Below are 24921 nucleotides of genomic sequence, written 5' to 3'. Positions count from 1 at the left end.
ATCTGAAATCTCTTCCAGCCTGAATCATAAGATCTCTTACAGAGTTTAAACTGAATCATTGCCAAATTGCAATGTTTTTATTCTTCCCCACTGTTTCTTTATCACACACTCAGAAGTAACTATTTCCAACTTGTGGCCCCTGTTCTTCCCTTAGCACCCCAGGAGGATATCACTTTATGCTCTGAGAAAATTAAGGCTATTTCTCATGAACTTTCATTTTCCCTATATCACACCTCAATGCCTATTTTCACTATCCTATTCTTGGCTTTAATTTCAGAGGAAGAAATAGCTCTTCCCATTTCTAAGTCTAACCTCTTTACTTGTCTCTCCTCCAAGGACCCTATTTTTGTTGAATAGGAAACCAATCATCTAAATTCATAGCTTCTAAAACCATATCCAATCAGTTGCCAATTTATAGACTCTGTTTGGAAGGAGGTATGTTCCTTGAAGAATAAGGACTGTCATTCCCCTCCCTCCCCACTCCTAAATTTGGATTCCTAGGACTTTACCTAGTACCTTGCACACATTGGGTACTTTAAGAAATCCCTGTTGAAATGAGCTAAATTTATTAAGATGAGTGGTCAAAGGGTCAGGAAAAGGTATAAAGAAATTTTAGGTCAGAATAGTATAAACAGAGAACTAATAAACTTCTATATTTGATAAAATTATGGTACATGGAAAGAAAAATATTGAGGCTTGAAAAAAATAGAAATGTCAACAAATTATGAAATTGTTCAGATGTTGGGTGTTGGGTTGTAATGGAAATCCCATTGGATTTAGAATCTGAACACCTGGTCCAACATATTTATTAGCTGTGTGACTTTGGGTAAATCATTTAATTTCTCAAAACCTAGGTTTCTTCATCTGAAAAAGAATAAGAGTTTGGATCCAGTTTTCTTTAACCTACTAATTCTGAAAGTCCATGATTTGGCTCCCACCTCCCTATTTTCCAGGTAAGCAAACAAAATAAACCTAGAAAAACTGAAGAATTTGCTCCCAAGGACTCTCAGTTAAGGCCAAGATTCAAACACAGATCTTTGGAGTCCTTTCCAGTATACCATATTATTTCTCTTCCTGTATCGCTATCAAGGACTTAGAGACTTTATCAAATTATAGAATTTTTAGAACTGGAGATCATCTTTTGCCATTCCTTCAACTCATACATGAGGAGCTTGAGACCCATAAACCATTGGGTTTGAATCTAGATAAAACATATATTTAGTGGCAGATCTTGAAGCAGGTTGCAGTTTTCTTAATTCCTGCTCCAGTGCTTTTCCTTCAAATATGACCTCCCATTTAAAGTTGTGGAGTTATTTAACTTTTTATAAACGTGTTACTCATATTTATTCGTGACTTGGTAAGAGGATTGGGGAGAGAACGACATGGGGTAGAACATAGGTCTCGTATCTGTAAAGGACAAGATTAAAATTAGTATTATGCCTGGTGGTCTAATGGGAAAAGATTAAAGAATTTAGTGACAGGAAGGTGTACCATTCTTGAAGGATTAAAAGAGAGAGGAGTAAATTAATCAGACTAAAATTAGTCATAATTAAGCCATGGATAGATACGGGGTTATTTCACAGTACTATTTACATATATGAAATTGCAGATTCAAGGTGAGGTTTAGAGAGAATTATAGAGTTAGAGAGAGGGGAGAACTTTGTGTGGTGATTTCACGGTCTGGTTTAATTCCTTTGGAATTAGTTGAGGGTAAGCAAGGCTATTCTCACTCAGTTGGGAACGGGACTAAAATAGGAGGTTTCTTAACACACTCGGCTATTCCGGGAGGTGGGCACTCCTCACATATGTAGAAATACACAGAAATAATGTAGAGAAGAATGGCAGTGGTGATGACTAATGTAGTCCTGCATGCCACCCCCAAAGGTCTGAAAAGTAGCTACTTAGAGAATAAGGCAACTGAGGCAGGAATCTGAGGATAGTTTTTTCAAAGCCATTTTTGTGAGTGAAGACTATGACATCCAAGGAGATATCCAAGACTGAGGAAGTAGAGATGCTTATGGGCTGAGTTTTCAAGATGAGTTGTGAAAGTTGGGAATGAAAAAGAAAGAAAAAAAAATCCTCTTAGAAAAGAAGTCTTTTCAATCATGTTACCTGAGGCAAAATGAAACAAATTCCAGACAAGGAACTGGCACAGGGAGGATGATCTGAGAAAGGAAATGCTGTGTAGAAGCCAAGCAGATTAAATGTGCATATATAATTTGAAATTTCAATAACTGGCATTCAGAAAATAGCCATGCCTGAAAATATGCCTCCCTCCTTCCTTTACTGCTTTCTTAGCATGGGAATGAGAAGTGGGCTATTATTATGAAATGTTCCTGCTTATATACTCCTCATACAAGAGGGGGGTGTTACCTCTTGATGGCCATGGGTACTCCAGCTTTCTGTCAGTGATAGTTTGATCTTGTGACCATGTCTACCTGAGACAAATATACTGTTATTTGGATGCTCCATTTTGATTGTTGTTATGGCAGGGAAGGCAGGCAGAGTTGTCTGTGAGTAAAATTGTCCTGCTAAACCGGACTGCAAATTCAATCGTCTCATTAGCTTTTATTATTCTAGGATGAGGATAAATATCTGTTGGGGTAGAGCAGGTAGACCAGGAACAGCCACAAGTTCCTTCTTTGGATGTGAAAAATCTTTGGATTGGGAAACTGAAGAAGGGAAAAAACCAACCTAACTCTGAGTCTTAGCTTTTTCATAGCCCATGATGATTTTGGTATTGAATTTTAATTTTTGAATACCTAGAAAAATCTATGCTTCTAAATAGTATACACTGGTTGAGAATTGACAGCTATCAGTCAAGCTAAGTTCCTGTTATATGTTCTCATCAAGGTTGAGTCAATTTGTGTTCCTCTAAATCTTTCCTTTTCATGCCAAAAAACTTGTGATGACAGAGATGTAATTGGATATGAGAACTGGGTAGAATCTTAGGATATCATCCAACCCCTTTATTTTACAGAAAAGAAAACTGATTCCCATTTGGGGAAGTCTTTCACTGGGTTACCCATTAATCCACAGTAAACTCTAGATTTGAACTCGTCTTCTATCTCCAAATCCATTGCTTTTTCCATGATACATTCAAATAGTGCATTTCTCTGGAACAGGTGTCTCCAATGGGGCTTGGATGGCCTCAAATGATTAATTATAGGACCACAGATAACCTGTTATCCACATTTTCTCACAAATGGATTATCTGTTTGTGGATTCCTTTGGGGTTTCATGTCCTTAGTTTCTCATCCCCTTTTTCCTCTTTTTGATCATTTAACCTTTTATTATCCATCGTAGTGAAACTTTTGTAAAAATAGGAAGGAAAACCAAAACATTTTAGAAAACTAAAAGCTGGTCTTCATTAGTAAATTGGGTGAAAAAAATGGAAATTAGGTGATGAGAACAATAGAAACCCAAAGATTTGGCAAAAACTAGGCTTTGGAGTATTTGTCAATTTCAGTTTTTTCTTTCTATCCCTGACCCCCTTTAGTGAGCACTGATAATTGAGATCTGGATAAACAAATAGCCATAAAAGAAACTCTCCGGGGTTTTGCCCTCCACTTCCTATGAGGCAGCAGCAGCAGCGGCTGGCAGGCCTAGCAGGTTCTGCTGGTGTTGCTGATTCCCCCATCTCCATTAGACACACTCAACAGCCACTGCCCCAGCTGGCGGGAGAGGGGGAGGGAGGAGGCACTGAACAAATGGACCTTGCGATGACTTGCAGCAGGGTCACAGAACTGCACCAGAAAATGGCTGAGAATGAACAAGAGCTGAAAGATTCTGGTTTGGGCCCGAATGGTGACAAAGCGGGCTAGCACTGAAAGCAGCCGTCAGAACATGTGAACGTTATTTACAGGTGTCGGGATTTTTAAGCATCCATTCAAAGCCATGGTCAACCACACACAACAGAAGATGACACAACATTTCAATGAACTATATACAGAATATACATGAGCATTTACATCTGCCTTGCTAGAGGCTGCTAAGGTATTATTCCACACTCCGCTTAGACTTTTATCTTGGCGTGATTTTTCTTGAGACATTTTATCCCATCATTCCTATCACCACACTGAACCAAAGTGACCAAAAACAAATGCTTTTTTTTTGTTTTGATTATACTTGGTTTAGAAAAGACAGTGGAATATCACCCTTTGGTAAGATGCTAAGGAATAGACATCATTATAAGATATCTTGGAGATTCTTTCTGTCTGGCAATAGAAATATATTTCTTCATTTGGCAAGTTGTCGTTAAGCTTCTCAAATCGATGTTATAAAATAGACACCGACTTCCGAAAGATGGAATATAATTGAGAATATTTCCAAGTATCATACATGATGTTCATTTAAGAAAATCCCACTCTTGGACCCATGAACCAGTGTTATTTTGCACATGACATATTTCTTTCTCTTATTTCCCAGGGTAAAGCACTAGAAAGGTTGGAACTATATTTTGCCTCATTCCACCAGCCACATGACCAGCTAGTCTCCTGTTCCTATGTGGCAAAAGAGAATGGAGGCAAAGCTCTCCCAGGTAGTTCCAGCCCTACATATGTTTTTACCTGAGTATCCACCTCCTAAAGCTGGTAAGTGTAATGCACATCATGTGTAATATTATGGTCAAAGTAATACGAATGCAAAGGAATGAATGTGCACTAACAGCAATGATGTGAGAGATCGCTTCTATCGTACATCTAACCTGAGAGAATCTACTTCAATGTTTGGGAAACTTGAATAGTTAATTGTCTATCATGTGGGACATGGTTAGCCCACAGCATTTTCCTTTTTTTTTTCTCTCCCACCTCCTTCTGTCATTTAAGCAATTTAATAGGTTATGGCCATTTTAAAGCACATGAATAAAATGACTGTTTGAAGGCTAAGTATTTATTCTCTCAATAATGTTCAGCCTTGATTCTCCCAGAGTTGGACATAAACTAAGGGTAACTAAGAATGTTTAACAACACCTGTACTACTATTGTGTGTAGGACATGAGGAAGAGGGAGAGAAAGAAACCTCTGTGTATGAGTGGTTGGACTCTGAAAATCTGGAGGCAAGAAGAAAGAGAGAGGGGAAGGAGGCAGGGATAGCTAAGAAAACTCCTTCTGGCCCTTGGCAAGTAGTGGCCATCTCTCTTCTAGTTAGATTTCGGAAGGAGGCAGAGGCATGGTGAGGAATTGAGGGCAAAGGAGAAGAGGAAAATCTCCCTTCCTCCCATGTAGAGGCAGAATTGAAGTGATACCTTCCTGTATCTAGAAGGACATTTTTGATTGGCCCAATGATTATTTTTTTCCCCTTGAAATTAATCATGCTTCATTGAGATCCTTTAAAAATGGAAATAGGTTCTCGATAGAATAGGAGAACAATTCTTTTGGTTTTCTCAGGACTTTCCCAGAGTATTCATTTTCCATTTCATTTTCTCAGGACTTTCTTAGAGTATTCATTTTCCATTTTATACTCTGGAACACATGTAGAATATTTACATTTATTTTAGTAAACCAGCAGTAAGTTAATGCTCTAATGATCATAAATGACCCTAGCCAGCCAACTGTTTTAGAACTCTGAGCTGAGCCTTCTGCATCCTGTAAATAGAGCCTGATTTCGATAATGCTTCTTGAAACACTGAGAAATACCTACTTTTTCATATTATGTTTGGCATCTACAGCTTGCCTCCCCTACGGACAGAAGAAAATGGTTTCTCCATAAAATATTGGCTTCCTCTCTCTCTCTCTCCCCCTCTCTGCCCCTTTCCCATCTCTCTTTGCTTCTTTATGTGTCCTTCTGCATTCCTGTGTGTCTCTATGTGTTTCTCTATCTCTGTCTCCATCTCTGTCTTTTCATGTTTCTCTCTCGTTTGGAGCAGGAACTTTATAATATGATAAAAGAGCATCAAGGAATACCAACAGGAAGGGCTGAATGATATGAGGCAAGGACTTTTCAGTTGAAATAGTCTTTAGAAAAATGGCACAATGCCACAAAATTTTCTAAGTCAGAAGAGGAAAAGATGTTCACAATAACAAACAAGCTTGGTTCTAAAGTTAATTTACATTTTGCCTGACAGTCCTAGAAATAAGTCTTTTCCAGAGGATCTGGCTTAAAGGTATAGCACATCATTTAAGCAGGGAATTGCAGGACCTTGATACACACTTGGGACAAAGCACAGTTAAAGGCAAATTGCTGACATCTCTGTCCACCCCCACCTCCTCTACTCTCCACCCCACATTTTAGGAAACACTTCACACTCAGTATAAAGTAGATTCTGGGAGAGGGTGAGTGGGAGAATCTTTCTCACTCTTTGGGATTCCTTATTTTCCCTCTGTTGTGGGGTGGAGGGAACAGAGAATTCCTGAGAATCTGTAACTTGTCAATGGCTTGTTCTGAAACATTAGAATTTTTTTTTTTGGCAGCATGATGTTACAGATCACCAGGAAGCAGTATAGGAAAAGAACGAGAATTTCTTTTCACTCTTTTTTTAAAAAAGAAAAAAAAGTGAAATTGAGAGATATTAGGGAAAGTTGCCCTAGATCTCTCTGTTGTAATTTTTTTTTGGTAAACATGGTGATAAATAGTGATTGTTTCAAAGCTGCTCCCAAACAGCTAATAATCCCGACCAAAATGTACCAGGGGGGAAATATTGTTCTCATTTGAAGTAAACATGATACAGTAATAAAACTGATATGTAGGAACTAAAAACCAAGTGGATGGCTGAATATCTTACCTTAAAAATATAGCAGTATAGCTGCTAGAGACCTGTGAGATTAGAAAAAAAAAATAGAGGAAGATAATGATCTAAATTATGTTATCATTACAGAATTTAGTGCACATAGTAAAGCCAATAGACAACATTAAAAAGAGAAAAAGTGACTGGAAAAAACATCCTTGACCACTTGTCTATAGAATTCACATCAGTCAAATCCGGAATCTTGACCTTAAGCTGTGATGCCCGTCTCCGGATACGCCCTTTGTTGTGAAGGGCGTGCCGGTCCAAAGCGCTCCGGCCATAGACCTCTCTGCTGGTGGGGGGCCTCCGGTACTGGATGCTTGCACTGTCGTAGGAATACATGGTAGCTTTGGGGTCACTAGCACTTGTAAGCACTTCTGAACCACTGGCTTCGTTCCTTATTTCCAGGGTGCTAAGAAGAATGTTACCATGGGCATCAACCTGGAAAAAGGGACAAGAAGCTTTAGATACATTTAGCCACAAATTCATGAACAGGAAAATGCTCTATGCCTTTATTTTTGTTTGTTTTGCTGACCAGTTACTGACTCACATGGATACTGGTCTCAAAAATCGATGGGACTCTCTCCCTCATGATTTGCCTCTGTGGCGCATCCCATTATTATCTGAATGTCCAGTCTGGCTGTCCTTCTCCCTTAACCCTAGCACCCAGTTTCCCACTTTGTGATTTCTCCTCCCACGCCCCATTTCTGGAAGGTACGGCTAATGGATATAGTTTTTATAGAGAGATGGGCCTTTACTGCTTAGTTTCAAGAGGGTAGACAATACTCTGGTTGTTGAATTCCCTGAAAGAGTGGAGTTAATACTTCAATATCAATTTGACATTCTGATAAGCTTCAAAAATTTTTTCTGTATCCTTCTTTAAAAAAATTCAATTTTATTTTATTTTCATCATCCTTTCCTCCCACCTCCTTCTCCTCCACACTTGAGAAAGCTAGAAAAATAAAATACATCACTAACATGTATAATTAAGCAAAACAAATTCATTATTCAAATGCATTAACCATGTTTATATATATGTAGGTATATATATTTATATTTATATATACATACACTTATAAATACATATACATAATATATACATATGTGTATATATATATATATATATATATATATATATATATATATATACCTCAGTGACTCTTGACTCTACCTCTCTACTGGATGTAGATAGCTTGTTCATCATGAATCCTCTGGAATTGTGGTTGGCTCACAAAATTTTCAAAGTTGTCTGTCTTAATGATATTGTTGCTTTTTAAATGATTCTTCTGGTTCTGCTCACTTCATTTTGCATCAGTTATTACAAACCTTCCCAGGTTTTTCCTTGATCTCTTTTATTGATTCTTATAGCGCAATAGTATTCCATCATTTTCATACACCACAACTTGCTTAGCCATTCCCAAGTTGTTGAACAGCCTCTCAGTTTCTAATTCTTTACCATGACTAAAAGAGCTGCTCTAAATATTTTTGTACATATGGATCCTTTTTCCTCTTTCTTTCATTTCTGATAATATTACTGATAGATCAAAGACAGTTTAATAGCTTTCTGAATGTAATTCCACATTGTTTTCCAGAATGCTCAGCAACACTTTTTATATCTGTGGGTTACTAAGCAAGGCTGCCTGCTGAAATGATAGACTGAGGGCAAACAAAATAGAGGAAAGGAGAAAAACTACACAGGAAAAGAGAAAGGGAGGCAATAATAAAGTCAGTCACAGATTATTTATTAAGTATCTATTATATGCCATGAACTATATCAAACACTGGAGAAATGAAAGACAAAATATGATTCTTGCCCTCAAATAGCTTAGATTCTAATATGGATTGCTTCTGAGGTGCAGCTAGAAAGAAGGTAGCTTAATCAAAAATTGAAAAGAATAATCTGTAATGGAGGGAGGTAAAACAGAGGAGAATTCCTAGCAAAAGTCACGCCATGTTGGACATTAGGATAGACTAAGGTATATACATTCTCTATCTCTACATATCTGATACTTTGGAATTACTTTCATTGTAATAAATGTCAAGTTATATGCTGTTCTCTAAATAACTACATGACAATGTTTTTATTTAGATTCCATGTCATAGAGGGCAAGTATTTGAAAGAGATAATGATTTAAAGCAGATGTTCTTGATCTGGGGTCTGGGAGCTTTTCCTTCCTAAATTTACCTATTTACTCCCTCCTTCTCTCCTTCCCTCCCTCCCTCTGTCTATTTGTCTGTCTGTGTTTCTCTCCATCCATCCATCAATTATTCATCCATCCATCCATCCATCCATCCATATATCTTTCTATCTCTATCATCTATCTATACCTAAATATATATATATATATATTACACACATATCTCTATATTGATGATAATATTTCAATATAATTAGTTTCCTTTGTAATCCTATGTTAATTTGTTTTATGCATTTAAAAACATTATTCTGAAAAGGAGTCCACAGGCTTCATTAGGGGTCTATGAAACAAAAAAAACCTTAAGAATTCTCTCATGTAAAGAAAAGAATCTCTCTCATTTCTATTAGTGTTGCTAACTTCCTGGTCCCTTCCTTTGGAGTATGTTCTGGACGCTTTTATCTGAGACACTAGAATTCCTTAACTAGCTCTCTACATTTGGATGAGGACCTCGTGGCCATTCACTGATAGGAAGACTAATTTTAAATATTCACATGCGCTCCTAAATTAAGCATAGATAGAAATATATTGCTATATATCACAGTCCCAAATGATTTTCCAGAATCGCTAGAGATATATTGCTATAGATCCTTGTTAAGTAACCAAATATCCCAGAGAATCACTTTTTGAGAAGTTCGTTATAGTCTGAAATGTGTCACAATTTCCAGTGGGATTCCAAGTTTCCAAGATCTATAGTCTTTATCACCTTGGAGGGTGAAGCATCTCTCACACCTGGACTCAACATCTGCAGTACCTTATGGGCTCATTTTAAAAGCTTCAATGCAGCTACTTCAACCATAAATCAAAACAAAGCACACATTTCTGCAGGCTGAGTGCAGCTGTCCGTTGACATGACTGTCCAGCAAAGGCTCACAGAAGGCCACTTGTGTAATAAATGAACAATGCCATTCCATGCCCAGAGGCAACAAGACAGAAAACTCTGGGATGCTCACGGTTATGACTAGGGCACATAAGCCATTTATATTAAATTGTTTACAAGGTCCATAGAGCAGTAGAGGGATCAGTCAACCTTTACATTGAAGGGAAAAGAATCTAATATTTTCTTCTGCTACATTTAATTCAACAAAGGGTAACATTTTAAAATACAATTCAGAATGCATTCTATATATAACTTCAGATAATACAGCTGGGAAGATGAAGTGGCCAGCTTCCTTTGGTTGTTGATATATTTTCTGAATCTGATTTTGGAAAATGGAAAAAGAACAAGTAGAATCCTTAGCAGACAATAGCAATGGTAATAATAATACATAGGAAATATTTTGTAATTTTGCAGAGTCAATAGGAGTAGAAATCTTCTTGTAGCTGGAGTCAGGAAGACCTGTCTCCTATCTCACCTGAAATATTTGCTACCTGTGTGATCCCACAAAATTCTGTGCCTCAGTTTCCTCATATGTAAAATGAGCATAACAATAACATTTATCTCAGAGAGAGAGAGAGAGCGAGTGATTGGGAAGATCAAATAAGATCGTGATGTAAAGGAGTTTTGCAAACCAAAAATGTTACATAAATTTAACTTATTATGCTTTTATGTCTTTCATTAAAAGAGATCATTTATTACTGATATGGGGAGGCTTATATCCATTTTAGAGATGAGCAAACTAAGGACTTGAAAAGTTATGTAACTTGCCCATGATCTCATGGCAGTGGATATCAAAGTCAGTCTCATACCCTCATATGCTAATGTTCAGTGTTTTCTGTAACATCTCTGATTGTGAAAAGGATGGTAATTTTGGGTTATGTATTTATTTTCCTTTAAAAGTTGTTTATTTTTTATTTCTATAAGCATTTGTAATCTGTCTCTTTCACATATTCGTCCCCCCTGTCATTGATAATTACCCTTGAAAAATAAAGCTTTCATCATAAACTTGCATACTTCAGCATACACATTCCCTCATTGTCCATGCCTGGAACTCTATTTCTCTCTTGCATTTTAAGTTCATCACTTTTCTGGCAGGAGCTTGGTAGTATATTTTATCTTCTTTCTCTTAGACTTGTGATTTATCATGGCACTGATTCGAGCTCTAAAGTCTTTCAATGTTGTTTTTCCTCTATAATGGGGTTGTCATTGTATAAATTGTTTTCCTAGTTCTGATGACTTTGATCTGCATCATTCATAGAGGTCTCCCCAGTTTCTGCTGCTGCTTCTATTTATTTTGGCAAGACTTACAGCATCATTCCATTCCATTTGTATACTGTTCTTTGCTTAGCTAGTCTTTAATGGGAGGATACTCCTTGTCTTCCAGATCTTGGCTACTACGAAAAGAGCTGCTATAAATGTTTTTGTATACATAGGTCTGTTTCTCTTTCTTTAATTGTTTTGTTTTTTTGTTTTTTGCAGAGGTCTAATAATGGTCAAAGGAACGCACAGTTTAGTAACTTTTGGGGCACAGTCCCAAATGATTTTTCGGAATGGCTGGACTAATTCATAGCCCCCCTAACAGTGCATCATGGTGTCCGTGTGCCTGTAAAGTTTTCCTAGCTCCTTCTCCTTAATCCCAACTTGAAAGGCCGTCTACAAATCTAAAAACAATAGATTTCTAATCCAATATACTATGAAATCCCATCTAACATAAGTCAAGTTTTGCTATAGTCCATTTTAAAAAATGGGTGATATTTATATTATTTAATTTGCATTATATTTAATATATACATTGAAATATCTTTTTTGTTTTTTTCTGAGGCAATTGGGGCTAAGGGTTACACAGTTAGGAAGTGTTGTGTCTGAAGTCATATTTGAACTCAGGTTCTCCTGATTTCAGGGCTGGTGCTCTATTCACTGCACCATCTGGCTGCCCCCATACATTGAAATATCTTAAAAATTGACTCTTTTGTGTTTAAAAACTATTGCCTGGATTACTTCTGTGTGAACTTGGTTTGGTCTTCCTATCATTCTTTTAGTTTCTGAGATAGTGCTTTTTGTTTTGTCTAATTAATTTTCAAGTATGTCTAACTCTGATCCCAGTTTTCTTGATGAAGACAATGGAACGGTTTGCCTTTTCCTTCTTCAGTTCATTTTTACAGATGAGAAAACTGAGACAAACAGGGTTAAGTGACTTGTTCAGGGTCACACAGGAATTGTCTGGGGTTAGATTATAGCATGTAATATAATGAAATTCAATAATTATAAATGTAAAGTTTTATATTTGGGTTAAATAAAAACCCAGAGATTTCATGTGTACTCACTGGGAGAGGGGGAGAGAGGTATGATTATAAATCAGCTAGTTTGAAAAAAAAAAACGCTGAAAGCTGTGTGATATGGGAAAGGAGGTGCAGTCTTGAGCTGTATCAAGAGATGAATAGCTTCTAGGAAAAAGGAAGCTATTGTTCAATTGTACATTGCCCTATTCTGACCACGCTCACTTCTGGAAGAATATTTAGAATCTAGACACTTTTCAGAGGAGGACAGCTAGTATGGTGAAGACCCGAGAGCTGGTGCTACCTGTAGATGAATTAAAAGAATTGGTAAAGTTTTGATCCAAGAAGAGAAGACTCAGGGTAGACATGAAAGCTGTGCTCCAGGTATTTGAAGAGTTGCGTGTGGAAAGGTATTTTATTTTATTTTTTCCATTTAGCTCTGGGGTGAACCAGGAGCATTGAGTGGACATAGCAAAGCACCAGATTTAAGCTAAGGAAAACTTAGGAAAAACTCTAATCTCAGGGCAACATGATGCCGTAGGAAATAGTGTGTTCTTGCTTATTTGAAGTCTTGAAGCAGATGTTGGATAACCAGTGGTTGTGTATGTTTTAGCGGGGATTCCTTTGCGAGGCATGGATTAGAGTAGATGGCTGATGAGATCGCTTGCATCTTTCAAATTCTGTGATTCATCTGGTTTTGATGGTTGAGTCCCAGTTGAGAGAATAGATTGCTATGGAAAATTTGACCAATCTCTTTTATTTGTTATCCGTCTTCCACTTCCATCTGTAAATGTTCTTGGGATGATTTGGTTTAGTTGGGTAGCACACACCACGCTTTTGCTACATTCAGGATTTTTTCCCCACTATTTTGCTGTTTTTCTAGGAAATACTATTTGTAATTTTCAATATATCTCAAAGAAGAAAGATATAAAATGATTAGAAATAAGATCCTAGATCCATATGATTAATTCAATATCTTAATGAAATGATCTAGACATATTTTAAGAGTGTCTTTTTTCTTGAGAATATGTGAAAAGAGCAGAACAAGCACACATTTAGAGTTAGGACTTGGTTCTTCTTAGTGGTCCAGTAATCTAAAGAAATCCCAATAGTCTTTGGACTGAAAATGCCATCTGCATCCAGAAAAAAAAAAAAAAAAACTAAGGAGATTAAATGTAAATCAACACATGTTATGTTCACTTCTTTTTTTTCTGCTTTTTAAAAAAATCTTTCCCATGGTCTCTCCCTTTTTCCCTGATTTTTTTCTCCCAACATGATTTATAAAGCAATGTGTTTTAAAAACAAATTAATGAATTAATTAAAAAATAAAAATAAAAAGACTTTTACAGGAATGGAAAAAAAAAGAAAATACATGAAAGGAAGAGACCATCTTTTGCAGAAAATTTTCTATGGCAGACCTCATCTTCATAGTACCAAAAGTGCCTAAAAGAGATAACTAAAATTCCTATGTGTTTATTGAAAATGCTGATTTGAAAATTGAAATACAGCTTTAATTATTCTGTTTTAACAAGTTGCTCTCATGCTGAGATTATACAAAATAGTGATAAATGCTCATTACTCTCTGGAAAGGTCTACTTTAGAGAACAAAGTTGTTCCCTGTAGACAATGGGGTCTCTGGAAGCCTCCTTCTATGGATTTCTCTATGGTGGCTGTACCAATCTCAAGTGTATTGAACATTCTAAGTTTCAGGAGCAATTGTTGCATGGGTGGAAGAAGTACTTTATAACCCTTTCAGAAATCTTTCCTCTTCTTTCATGAGTCTTGCCTCACCAGGATCAGACCATTTCTATTGTGCTGGGAGACAACTGGATGTTGTAGAGTATCATGTTTCTTCATATGTATTTGCAAACATGGAAGAGGCTTTTTTGTTAACACTAAGGGAGAGGATTTCAGCTGAATAAATCACAGAGGTTTTCTTGACATTTTAAAGATAGATGGCAGGAGAAATATGCATTGGAGATACATTAAAAAATCCACAGTGATTCCTGTCACACTCTCTCTGCTAATTAAAAAGTGAAAAGAGTGTAGAAGAAAGAAAATGGATTTGCTAAAACCTGAAGATTACTGGGAAAAGAGCTGGGCTGGAGCCAGTGACTTCACACATCTTCCATGAGGGGGTCACAAAGCAGTCTGGATGGGTTTGCTCGTTGGGGTGCTAAGGCTCCTATAAAAGTGATTTGGCTAAAAAACTATTAGAACATAGCTGGAGAGTGCCAAGAAGTCTGTAATAATCCAGAAATTGGGAAAGGGATGCTAAGGCCTACCTGAAATTGGAGTTGCCATAGACTGTTAACTGTAGTCATTTGGGTAAATGGAACAGTCCTGGGAGAAGAAGTTACCCTTTGGGAGAGCCAACTTAAAAGTCTGTTTTCCTAGTTGGATCTCTGACTGAGTTCATGGACTTTTTGAGTACATTGAAGTTATTTTAGGATTCCTCGTAAAATCCGAACATTATTTTTAAAGGGCTGGTTAGTGAACACCTAGAAAAGGAGGCAGTGATGACAAAGAGCCAGGAAGGCTTCATAACTCCTGGCAGTACTGGCGTCTTTTATTTTCTGTTAGGGTTATTCAGCTTGCAGATGAAGGGATACTATGGATATACTTTACCTAGATTTTAGCAAAGCATTTGACAAAGTTTCTCTCTATTCTTGTGGGAAAGGTGGAGACACGTGGCCTGGAAGAGAGTATAGTTGGATGGACTTGGAACTGGTTGAATAGTCAGAGCCAAAGGAGCATCCCTGATGGCTCACTGTTACCTTAGACATAGCGTTGGTCCCTAAGTATCTGCTGTTTAGTCTCTTGTTAGTAACTTGGTGAAGGCATACATGGGAAAGGGAAAAGGAAAGGAATGAACATTTATTAAGCTCCTGTTATGGATCAGGGACATGACAAACCCTTTAATTTCATAATTTCACAAGTATAAAAGGGGGAGGTCTGGCTATAAAGTTATTCATCTGAACAGGGCCTGGGGGATGAGACTGCAAGCTCAACAATATGTTATGAGAGTCAAAAATGCCAATTGGAATTGTGTCAAAGGGGCCTAGTGTTTAGGAGCAGGGAGTGACAATGCAGTTCTACCCTATTCTGATCTACTTGTATTTCTACAGCAGTGTGTTTTGTGCTAGTCAATTAGGTGGAGCAGTGGGTAGAGTACCAGGCCTGGGGTCAGGAAGACTCATTTTTCCAGAGTTAAATTCATGCTCAGATACTTCCTAGCTTTTTGAATCTGGGGAAGTCACTTTCCCTATCCTGTTTGCCTCAGTTTCCATATCTGCAAAATGAGCCAGAGAAGGAAATAACAAACTCCTCCAGTATCTTTGCAAGGAAACCCCCAAATAGGCTCATGAGTCCGACAGGACTGAACACAACTCGAAAACATTCTAAGAAGGAAATGGGCAAGCTCATGTGTGCAATAAGCCGGTGAGAACATCTGTGTCAGGGAAAGATCCCTGGAAGGAGCCAGGCAGGTTTACAACAGAGAAGAGATACTTGGGCTGGGCTTAATTGTTGTCTTCAAATAACAGAGGCAGGTAGGTGGTCCAGGGGACAGCGTGCTAGGCCTGGAGGCTGGGAGACCTGAGTCCCCCACTGGCCTCAGATGCTTCCCAGCTGGGGGACACTGGATAGTTACCCTCTGTTCATCTCTGTTTCTTCAACTATACAATGGAGATAATAATGGCACCTTCCTACAGAGTTGTTGTAAGGATCCAACGAGTTGATATTTGAAAAGCAGTGAACACAGTGCTTGGCCCATAGTAGGAGCCCAGCAGTGCAACAATGAATAATGAGCTGTTGAGTTATTGGTGCTGGCTGTTAGCTAGTATTTAAGGGGCCATCAGGCGGAAGAGGGGTTAGACACAACTAGAATAAATGGGTAGAAGTTGGGGAGCTGTCCACCCTATGTCCTTTTTTCCTTTCTTCAAGCATTGTCATGTCATCTCTCACCTTCAGTAGGATGGTCATCTCTACTGATGACACTCAAATTTCCAACCACTCCTTGGTTCTCTCCTGAGCTTCCAAACCATTTTACCAATTTACTGGTGGATATTTCCACACAATGTCCCCTAAGGCATTTTAAACTCAACACTTTGCAAACAGAACTCATCTTTATCCCACCTCCCCATAAAAACTTTCCCATTTCTTTGGGGACATTACCTCCTTCCAGTTACCTTGGGGTTATCTGTAACTAGTTACTCTTCCTTCCCTGCCACTTGCCAAAACATGTTTATTCTACCTAGGAAACATTTCCAATCTTTTCCCTTTTTTCCGTTCATGAGGACATCACTTCAGTTATCACTTCTCACATGGCTTAGTGTAATAGCCTCCTAATTGGTCTTCCTGACTCTATTCTTTCCCCCCTTCCTAATTCATTGTCAACAAAGGTATTCCTAAAATGTAGGTCCAGTCAAGTCGCATACATGCTCAGGAAACTCTAGTGAATCACTATTGCTTCTAAGATTAAATAAACAGAAAAACAGCCTTCTCTCCCCACCAAAGCCCTCTGTTTGACATCGAGTCTCTTATGGTCTGGCTCCAAACTATTTTTTCAGACTTTTTCACACCATTCCCTGTCATGTACTCTTAGGCTTAGCCAAGTTGATCTACATGATATTCCTCATCTATAATATCTCATCTCCCATCTCTGTGCCGTTGTATACCTGATAAACTCCTCATCTTAACTTCTTAGAATCATTAATTCTGTTCTAAACTCAGTTCAAGGGCTATTTCCTGACGAAGGCCTTTCCTGATCTTACCAGCTATTAGTGCCTCATCTCAGATCAAGATTACTTGGTATTTTTCGTATATATTTAATGTTTACTTATCTTTGTACATTCTGTTCAAATAACCTACTCTCTTCTCTCCCTGTTAGAATCCAAACTTCCAAGAATCATGGACTATTTTATTTTTATATGCCCAGTGACCAACATCGCTTGGCAAAGAGAGAGCATTTGATAAATGTGTGTTAGATTAGGTTTGATGAAAATAAAAACAAGACAAAAACAAAAGAAAATAAAACTTCCTTTTAGATAGATTGAAAAGAAAGAATATCGATTTTCTGTCAAGTTTTTCAATGTGAAATATATTTATAACTGGTCCAGTGGAAAAGACATGTCCCTTTCCTGGTCATCTCTTTGTGTTTTGATATTTTGATTAGAAGACAGATTGATATAATGGACTGGGTACAAGTCAGTGAGTTGGTAGATCACCAGAGAATGAAGATATCATTTTTAGTTTGATTTGTGCTTCAGTCTACCACCTTGAAATAAAATCTAAATAAGTAGCATTTTTCAAATGAGCATTTTGTCTGTAATTTTAACAGTTTTCAAAGAAATGAGGTACATAAGTCAAGCCCACAGAAACTAAAATAGGTCTTAGAAGAACAAATGGATGAATAATTCTCCTCATTGAGGTCCACAGATCACAAAATCTGCTAGTTGTAAGAATAAAAATGGTTACAATGCTTTGAATTTGTACATCATCACTCATGCTGAGAATTCAAAGTGGGTTTACATTTATTATCTCATTCATTAGAATAGTTTTAGTCCTACTAATTTTATTTGATAGATGAAGATACTAATTTCCTGACTTCTCACCTAATTCTCCCTCAATGAATTTATACCATGGACCCACCAACTTAAATCAGGGTGTCTCAAACTCAGGTTCAAATAGCTTTTGAGAGAAGTAAGACATCACTTACCTTTGTAATTTCAATGTGCTACTTTTAGAAAACCACATTGCACTGCTGAGCACATTTTTCAGATTAATCAAACAATTCTTCAATAAACTTCTAGATTCTATTGAAGATTAAATGCAACCACGTGCTATTCCTGAGCATATTTTCCTGATAAGAAAATGAGCAAATGTTCAATTGCTAATGTGCCATACGCTACCTGGACTTTATTCATCTCCAGTCTGTTCTTCTCATTAGCCCCCTGGTCGGCTTTCCCAGCTCCCTTTTTCTGAGGGCCTCTCCCAAAGAAGATATAATTTACAAAGGCATATTCGAGCAGCGCCAGGAACACAAACACAAAGCATCCCATCAGGTAAATATCAATTGCTTTGACATAGGGGATCTTTGGCAGAGTCTCCCTGAGGTGAGTGCTGATGGTGGTCATGGTTAGCACGGTAGTGATTCCTGTAAAACAGAGAGACCAAACTTGACTTAAAGCAGCTTTGAGAAGAGGTTATTCTGGGTACAGAGGGCTGACCATTTCATCCTATGGCTATTCTCCTGGAAGAATGGTTTTAGTATGACCAACTATTTGGCAAAGGAGGGAAGACATTTTTTTCCTATGGCCAGGTTGCAGCCTACATAGAGATCTCCTTCAGGATACTTAAAATATTAATTGATATTTGTAGTATGCTGACAAGATATTCACTTCTGTGATCTTATGTGATTTTATTTTATGCATTTAAAAACAATATCCTGAGAAGAGATCCATAGGCTTTGTATTTATCTTTCCTTTTCAAAGGCTATACATGAATTAGATTTAAACGAGGCAGAGTTTCATCAAAGTCCAGCAGCAAGATAAAGTCAAGGCTTTATCAGAATGTCAAAAAAGATCAAGACACTAATATAATTTCTCACTGGCCAATAGAGCAATCAAATTCAGCATTAGATTGTGATGTAATACTCTTGCGATTATTCTGGAGAAGCGGGGGAAATTCAATGATTTGCACAAAGCTACTGGTTTTAGAATTATTTTCTAAATATGTATTTTTTTGTTAGTGGCATTACCCAGACTCATCCCAGATCACTTCCCTCTAAAGTCTAATATGGAGGCATATAAATGCCTTCTAAAAGAACTGAGTTTGAAGTGAAGCATTTTAGGACTGTAAACCTCATAGTTCAAGAACTAATGTATTTATGAGTCTGTTTTATCTTGTGAAATATGGTCCTAGTTTAAATTATACACAGTTCAGATTGGATATTCTGTGATGATCAAGATGATCAATAGAATCAGGAAGTGAAGGTGGAAAGCTTTAGAAGGTAACCTTTAGACTGATTCAGTTGTGGTAGTTGGGCAAAAGGTACCCCAGAAGTTGTATATAAGAGAGAGGAAATGAAAAATGTAACCAAAAAGAGTAGAAGGAGAAAAATGGGAAAGAGAAAAAATTTAACAGAGAATGTCACAAGTAAAGGCAGCAGACTAGAAAACTTAAATACAAAAGAAGGTTGCTTTTAAAGAATTCAAGAAGACAATAATGTGACTTAGAAAATAAAATGATTCTGGCCTTCTCTTTCCTGCAGGCAAGGAAATATCTATGATTTAGACAACACAGAGTTACTACAGCAGAAAAAAGTAAAAAAAAAAAATAAAATGAGATGAGAAATTGTTTTGAATATGATGAGCTGATAAAGGCATATCAATCACTTTCTTACATGGTGATGTTACTTTGAAGAGAATAACTGTATAATGTGTGTGTGTGTGTGTATATATATATATATATATATATATATATGTATGTCATGGCTAAGGAGTAAAAAAAGAATAATGCTCACAATAGGAAAGAACAATTTATATTAAAAATTTTATTGCATTTCTTTTTTTCACATCTATTCCAGAGGGTAATTTTTCATTTGTTTAAATATGAAGCTCTAACTTATTTGTGGTTACAGACAGCATAAGCAAATAATAATGGATTTTCAATCATCACAAACCATTTACATTTCATAAATTTTGTATCTGATGCTAGAAAGTCAATCTCAACTTGCACTTCTAGAAACTTGAGACCTCTAATCATGAAACTTCACTTAAACTGATTAGCCTGGATAACAGAAATATAGACAGAATGATAATTTATGCCTCTACTAATTATTCTTTCCTATTGTGTAAATTAGCCAGTAATGGGTCTGTAACTATAACATATATATATATATATATACATAATATATATATATATACACACACATTTAAAATATGTGTGTATACATATGTATGTTATAGTAAATGATTTGTATACTCTTCTTATTTCTGAAGTGTTCAGTGGTTGATAAGGGACTAAGTACTTGACCTTGTATGCTTTATGTCCTTGGCCAACAGACATAAGCTATAGAGATGACATGAAATCTAAGGTCTGAGTGTGAAAGGATGCTCTCCTTTAATTTTGTCCAGTAACTTCAAAGGAAATTTATATCCTAGCCTGCTCAAAGAATTGGTTCTGTATTGGTACGTGTAGATGAATTACTAAGCATGAGTCTAATATAACATACCCAAGAAGACACATGAAGGCCAAAGAGAGGCTGAAACTCACCACCATCAGCCTTAAACCTTCTTTTCTTACTTCCCAATGAATCCTTTAAACTTTGAAATATGGCTTCTTTACCCTGTGACCCAGTAACTACTCAGCTCTGCTATGATTAATTCCTGATTTTGTTCCCCAAGAAGGAAATCATTTTCTGTTCATTTCTAATCATAGATCATTAATGTATTTGATGAATAGCCCTTGTCTTCTCCTGGCATAACGAGTCCCACTTAAAAGAAATGGGAGCCAGTACAATTTACTCTAGCTAAAATTCCAGAAGATTATTTTTCAAACTACCAAAATGGTGCCTTGAAATGTTACTTGTAATTCTGAATAGGTAAGAATTTTTTCCCCTCAAATTATTTTGAGAATGAGGCCAGATAAATGTGCTCCAATACGTGCAACCAGAAATAAAAATGAAACAGCATATTTAGGAAAATACACATTCTCTCAGAATCTGTATATAGAAACAACTTTTGACAGTCTTCGAAAAGCTAATTTGCATGTGATATTTCAGAATATTATTTGAACTTAAAAATATTAGATTGTCATCTAGTCAGTGGACTCTCTAGTATATTTCCCTGATTAGTGATGGGATTTTAATTGTTTGGAAAGTTTTCAGAATAAGAAAATTGTGTGCTTGTACTTGCTGCAATCGGTGGAACACATGAGCATTTTGCTAGTTTAGACACACGTTACCTAGTGCAACTCTGGCTGCAGAGGCATCGTAGTTGATCCAGAAAGATACCCAGGACAGAATCGTAATCAGTGTTGAAGGCATGTAAGTTTGCAAAATGAAGTAACCAATATTTCTTTTAAGCCGAAAACTCAGTGACAACCGTGGATATGCCCCTGGGTTTAAAAGAAAGAGAATCGGATTATGAACACTCTTGGGCTACGTCTTCCCTTCTCACCACTCCTCTCTTCTCTTACTATTTTTGCATTTGTTTGGTAGGGATGTTCTTACCTGTTGTGAATTCCACCTTCTTTGACACCATTTTATAATCCACAATTGAAAACTGAGGCAGTTCAATATTGTTAACTCCCGATACTGCACTTTCTCCTCCATTCCAGTAAAATTCAATGTCATCAGTGGTGTAACCGTCTGAAACAGAAATACACAATTGTCAACTAGAGATAAATTCTAGGTTATCTATGTGTATATGTAGGGAAAAAATTCTCTTGAAACTAGGACTATTCCCAGACTGCAATTGGTAAGGAGGCCAATCTAAAGATTGATTCTTAATGGAGACCTTTTGAGTGGAGGTGATTTGATTCCTGATAACCGGGGGATATTAGGGATCAGATTTCAGATTACCTTTGACTTTAAATCTTGGAAAGGAGGGATTAAGAAAAAGAATGAATTGAAACAAATGACCACATTTTAAAAATTCTTGTTTCAGACTCAAGACATCCTTACTGAATAACTGGTTTCTTTGTTCCAGGAGGAGGAGAGACAAGAGGTCAATTTCTGTTTAGATCCAGTTTTAATATATCTTAAGATATGAAGGAAAATTTTAGGAATTGTGAATTCCTTGGATATTTTCATATCCTAATCATCTAGGAATCATTTAATAAGGAAATAGTTAAATTAAGATTTTTTTTTAAAGGATTGCTCTTAGGTCTTCATCTTAGGAGGGGTCATAAATCAGTCTTCATTCCTAGGTTTAAGTATGTGTGGATAGTTCTTTCCCTTACACTCTCATTGATGATTTAAGTATATGGTAAACATACATTCAATTCAATAAACATGCTATACTGTACAAAAGTATGATAGAAATTCATTAGAACAATGAATGAATATATTTAAAATGTAATACAAATATTTAAACATTAGAGGCTAATTAGGGGAATTTGTTAATCAACTTGAGGAATTGTAGGGTAATTATAAATAAATCTGATTTCATGTATCCATAAAGGTTAGGGAAATGTCCATTTGCCTCATTTGCAACTTGGTGTGGATCACTTGGGAATACATTTATTGGCTTAGAGAGATACAGATGGATGGGACTATAAAATGGGGTTTATTATTTGGCCTTATTTTACTTCCTCTCCCTTCATCTCCCAGGGAGCCTGAGAAAGCAGCAGGGCTCAGGGTAGATCGGGAGGGGAAAAGAGCCTTCTTCCCCTACTCCCTCTTTGCAAAAATGGCTGCTGTTGACCAAACACAGGGGGTTTTGTGTGTTCTTATTTATGTGGACTGACTTGGTAGTTGCTGTACCCTGAATTCTTGGACACTGAAGACCTGGGGCCAACATTGGACATATACCGAGAGAGACATGTGCCAGTTGTATATATCCCAGGATAAGTGAATCAAAAAGCAAGAGTTTCTAAATCCCAGCCTTTTGGGGAAAAATAGGGGGCTTCTGGGTAGGACTAATCCAAAGTCTAGATTACTTCTAGATCACGGGTTCTAGATTTCTGAAATCCAAACTTCTAGAGATAAACATGGAATTCCTGGGAAGTACCAGTCTGAAGCTCTAGCAATGTCAAATTCAAAAGGTCTGGAGAGAAAAAGGAAATCTTGAGCAGCACCAACCTTTTGGAAAATCAGTCTCTCTTTCCCTGTCCATCTCTTTTTCTCTCTTTTTCACTCACACCCACACCCAGCTACATACAATGCTCCCCCCCGACCCTGTTCTCATTCTAACAAACATACACAGAAGAGAAGCAAGAGGCTGAAGCTCCCATATGGATACCATGATGATTATCATAAATTATTTGGTTAGTGCAGGTCTGATGGTCTTTGTAGTAATTGTAAATTTGTTTTCCTCTGTGAGATAGGGATGCTCAAACCCTCAGCTTAATAGCATAAAGAGATCTATGGATTTCTTAGTTTAAATAAGAACCCATCAGAATGATGGGTGGTTACCTGTCACTAACCTTCAGTTTCCCTGCTCTGGGAATCCAAACTCCACTGGAGAATTGAACAGACCCTGGGGAAAGATGGTGACTCCTTAGAGAAGGAAGGAGAATCCTATCAATAGTTTATGGGCTACTATGACATTTTTGTGGTCTTTGTATTTCTGTTGGGTGAATTAAAAGATGCTGTCTCCTTTGGGTAGGAGTAAGTATGCTGGTAAATGTTAGTTGATTATTCAGAAATGAATAATTAAAATATATGATATATATTTTTCATTATTAATATTTTCTTCATCATTTTCTTGAGTTTAAAGGATCACTAAAACAATAGATGAAAATCCAATTTGTCCTATTTCTGAGGTATAAATGTTCATCCTGAAAATTTAGCTATCAGCTAGTGATATAGTTGACTCCAGAACAAATCTTGTTGACTATTATAAATATCCAAATTAAGTACAAAGAACCCATGAAGGAAGATTCTATCTGCATCAAGAGAAAGAACTGATGAATAGAAATATGTAAAAAATAGTAAGCACATCTGTTTAATGATAGCCATTTCTAGGGTAGGAGCAGGGGAGGGAAGAAAAAAGAAAAAAATAGAATGTTACATGACAACTTTATTATATATTTAAAAGAAATAGTGAGTTATACATAATATTTGTAGTTTCATATGCAATCACCTTTTTTTTCTCTCTCCCTATTCTACTGTGCTGGAAATGCCTTTTCATTTCTTAAGTTCAAAATAAAATAAACAAAATTAAAGAAAAAAAATAAGTCGGATCTACTTAAGTAGGGCCTGTGACAGAGAAAAAGCCTTTTATGGAAGATTTGGATCTTTTGCTTTGGAAGAAGCCAAGTCACAAGTGATAAGATGAGGGGGAATTGAATCAAGCTCTCCTTCCCTGGATTCTGAAATGCAGAATGAGAGAAGAACCTTTTTCAGAAACATGGTTACATGATAGACAGATATCCAATGAAAGATTAGTGACTGACAGTATTATTTGATGATTTTAAGGAGTATAAAGGAAGAGAGAGGATTATTTGTACCCCTGGTGTCTACCAAAGGGCCTAGTACAAATGGGCTAAAGAAATATATGCAGATTGCCTGACTTAGAAAAATTTGCTTTACTTTTCAAGTCTCTTAATAATAGGAGATTTAAGTGAAATAAATCTGAGCAGTATAGTGAACTAGAGACACGTCCTCCCATCAACTCCCCGCTTTGTCCTCCCAGTTCTCAGAGGTATTTCCTATGCAAAGCTAGAGACTCACAGGCATTCCCTGCCACCTCACCCAGAACGCCCTTTGGCTGGTAATTTGCCTACAACCTTACTTCCTTCTAATCCATAATGTTGTTCCTTGACAGCTCCCTTACTTCTCCTGCCTCACAAGTCCCACCTTCTTAATCTGTATCCTTGACTTTTTTTTTTTTTTTTTTGACTTTTTGTGGCCTCTTGGCAGCCTATTTTGCCCCCGTTTCTAATCTCTCAATTTTTGATTCCATTTTGTTAAATGAGTCCTTGTTGCTGCCGCATGATGGGAATGGTTCTGGTAGAAATCTTCATCCTGAACTGCATGCTAAGTAAAGTTAATTTGACCACAATTATACAAACACACATAACACTCACACACACTAGATGGGTATATAATTGTGTGTGTGTGTGTGTGTGTGTGTGTGTGTATGTGTGTATATATATATATATATATATATATATATA

The 24921-nt window shown here is 36.9% G+C and overlaps 1 protein-coding gene across 1 annotated transcript in view; it reads right to left on the bottom strand.

Annotated features, from left to right (window-relative positions):
• Window positions 1-665: 665 nt before the first annotated feature.
• Window positions 666-24921, bottom strand: part of GABRB1 (gamma-aminobutyric acid type A receptor subunit beta1) — a 405352-nt gene continuing 381096 nt past the window's right edge. Inside the window, exons 6-9 of the mRNA XM_003773278.3 lie at window positions 21311-21448; window positions 21043-21195; window positions 17988-18232; window positions 666-7165 (exon numbers count right to left, since the gene is read on the bottom strand). Coding sequence (XP_003773326.1) covers window positions 6818-7165; window positions 17988-18232; window positions 21043-21195; window positions 21311-21448 — 884 coding nt within the window. The 3' untranslated portion in view covers window positions 666-6817. The remainder of the gene's footprint in view (window positions 7166-17987; window positions 18233-21042; window positions 21196-21310; window positions 21449-24921) is intronic.

The sequence above is a fragment of the Sarcophilus harrisii genome, chromosome 6, assembly GCF_902635505.1.
Source record: "Sarcophilus harrisii chromosome 6, mSarHar1.11, whole genome shotgun sequence".
NCBI lineage: Eukaryota > Metazoa > Chordata > Mammalia > Dasyuromorphia > Dasyuridae > Sarcophilus > Sarcophilus harrisii.
The sequence above is the reverse complement of the archived record's forward strand: the minus strand, read 5'-3'. Positions and strand labels throughout refer to the sequence as shown.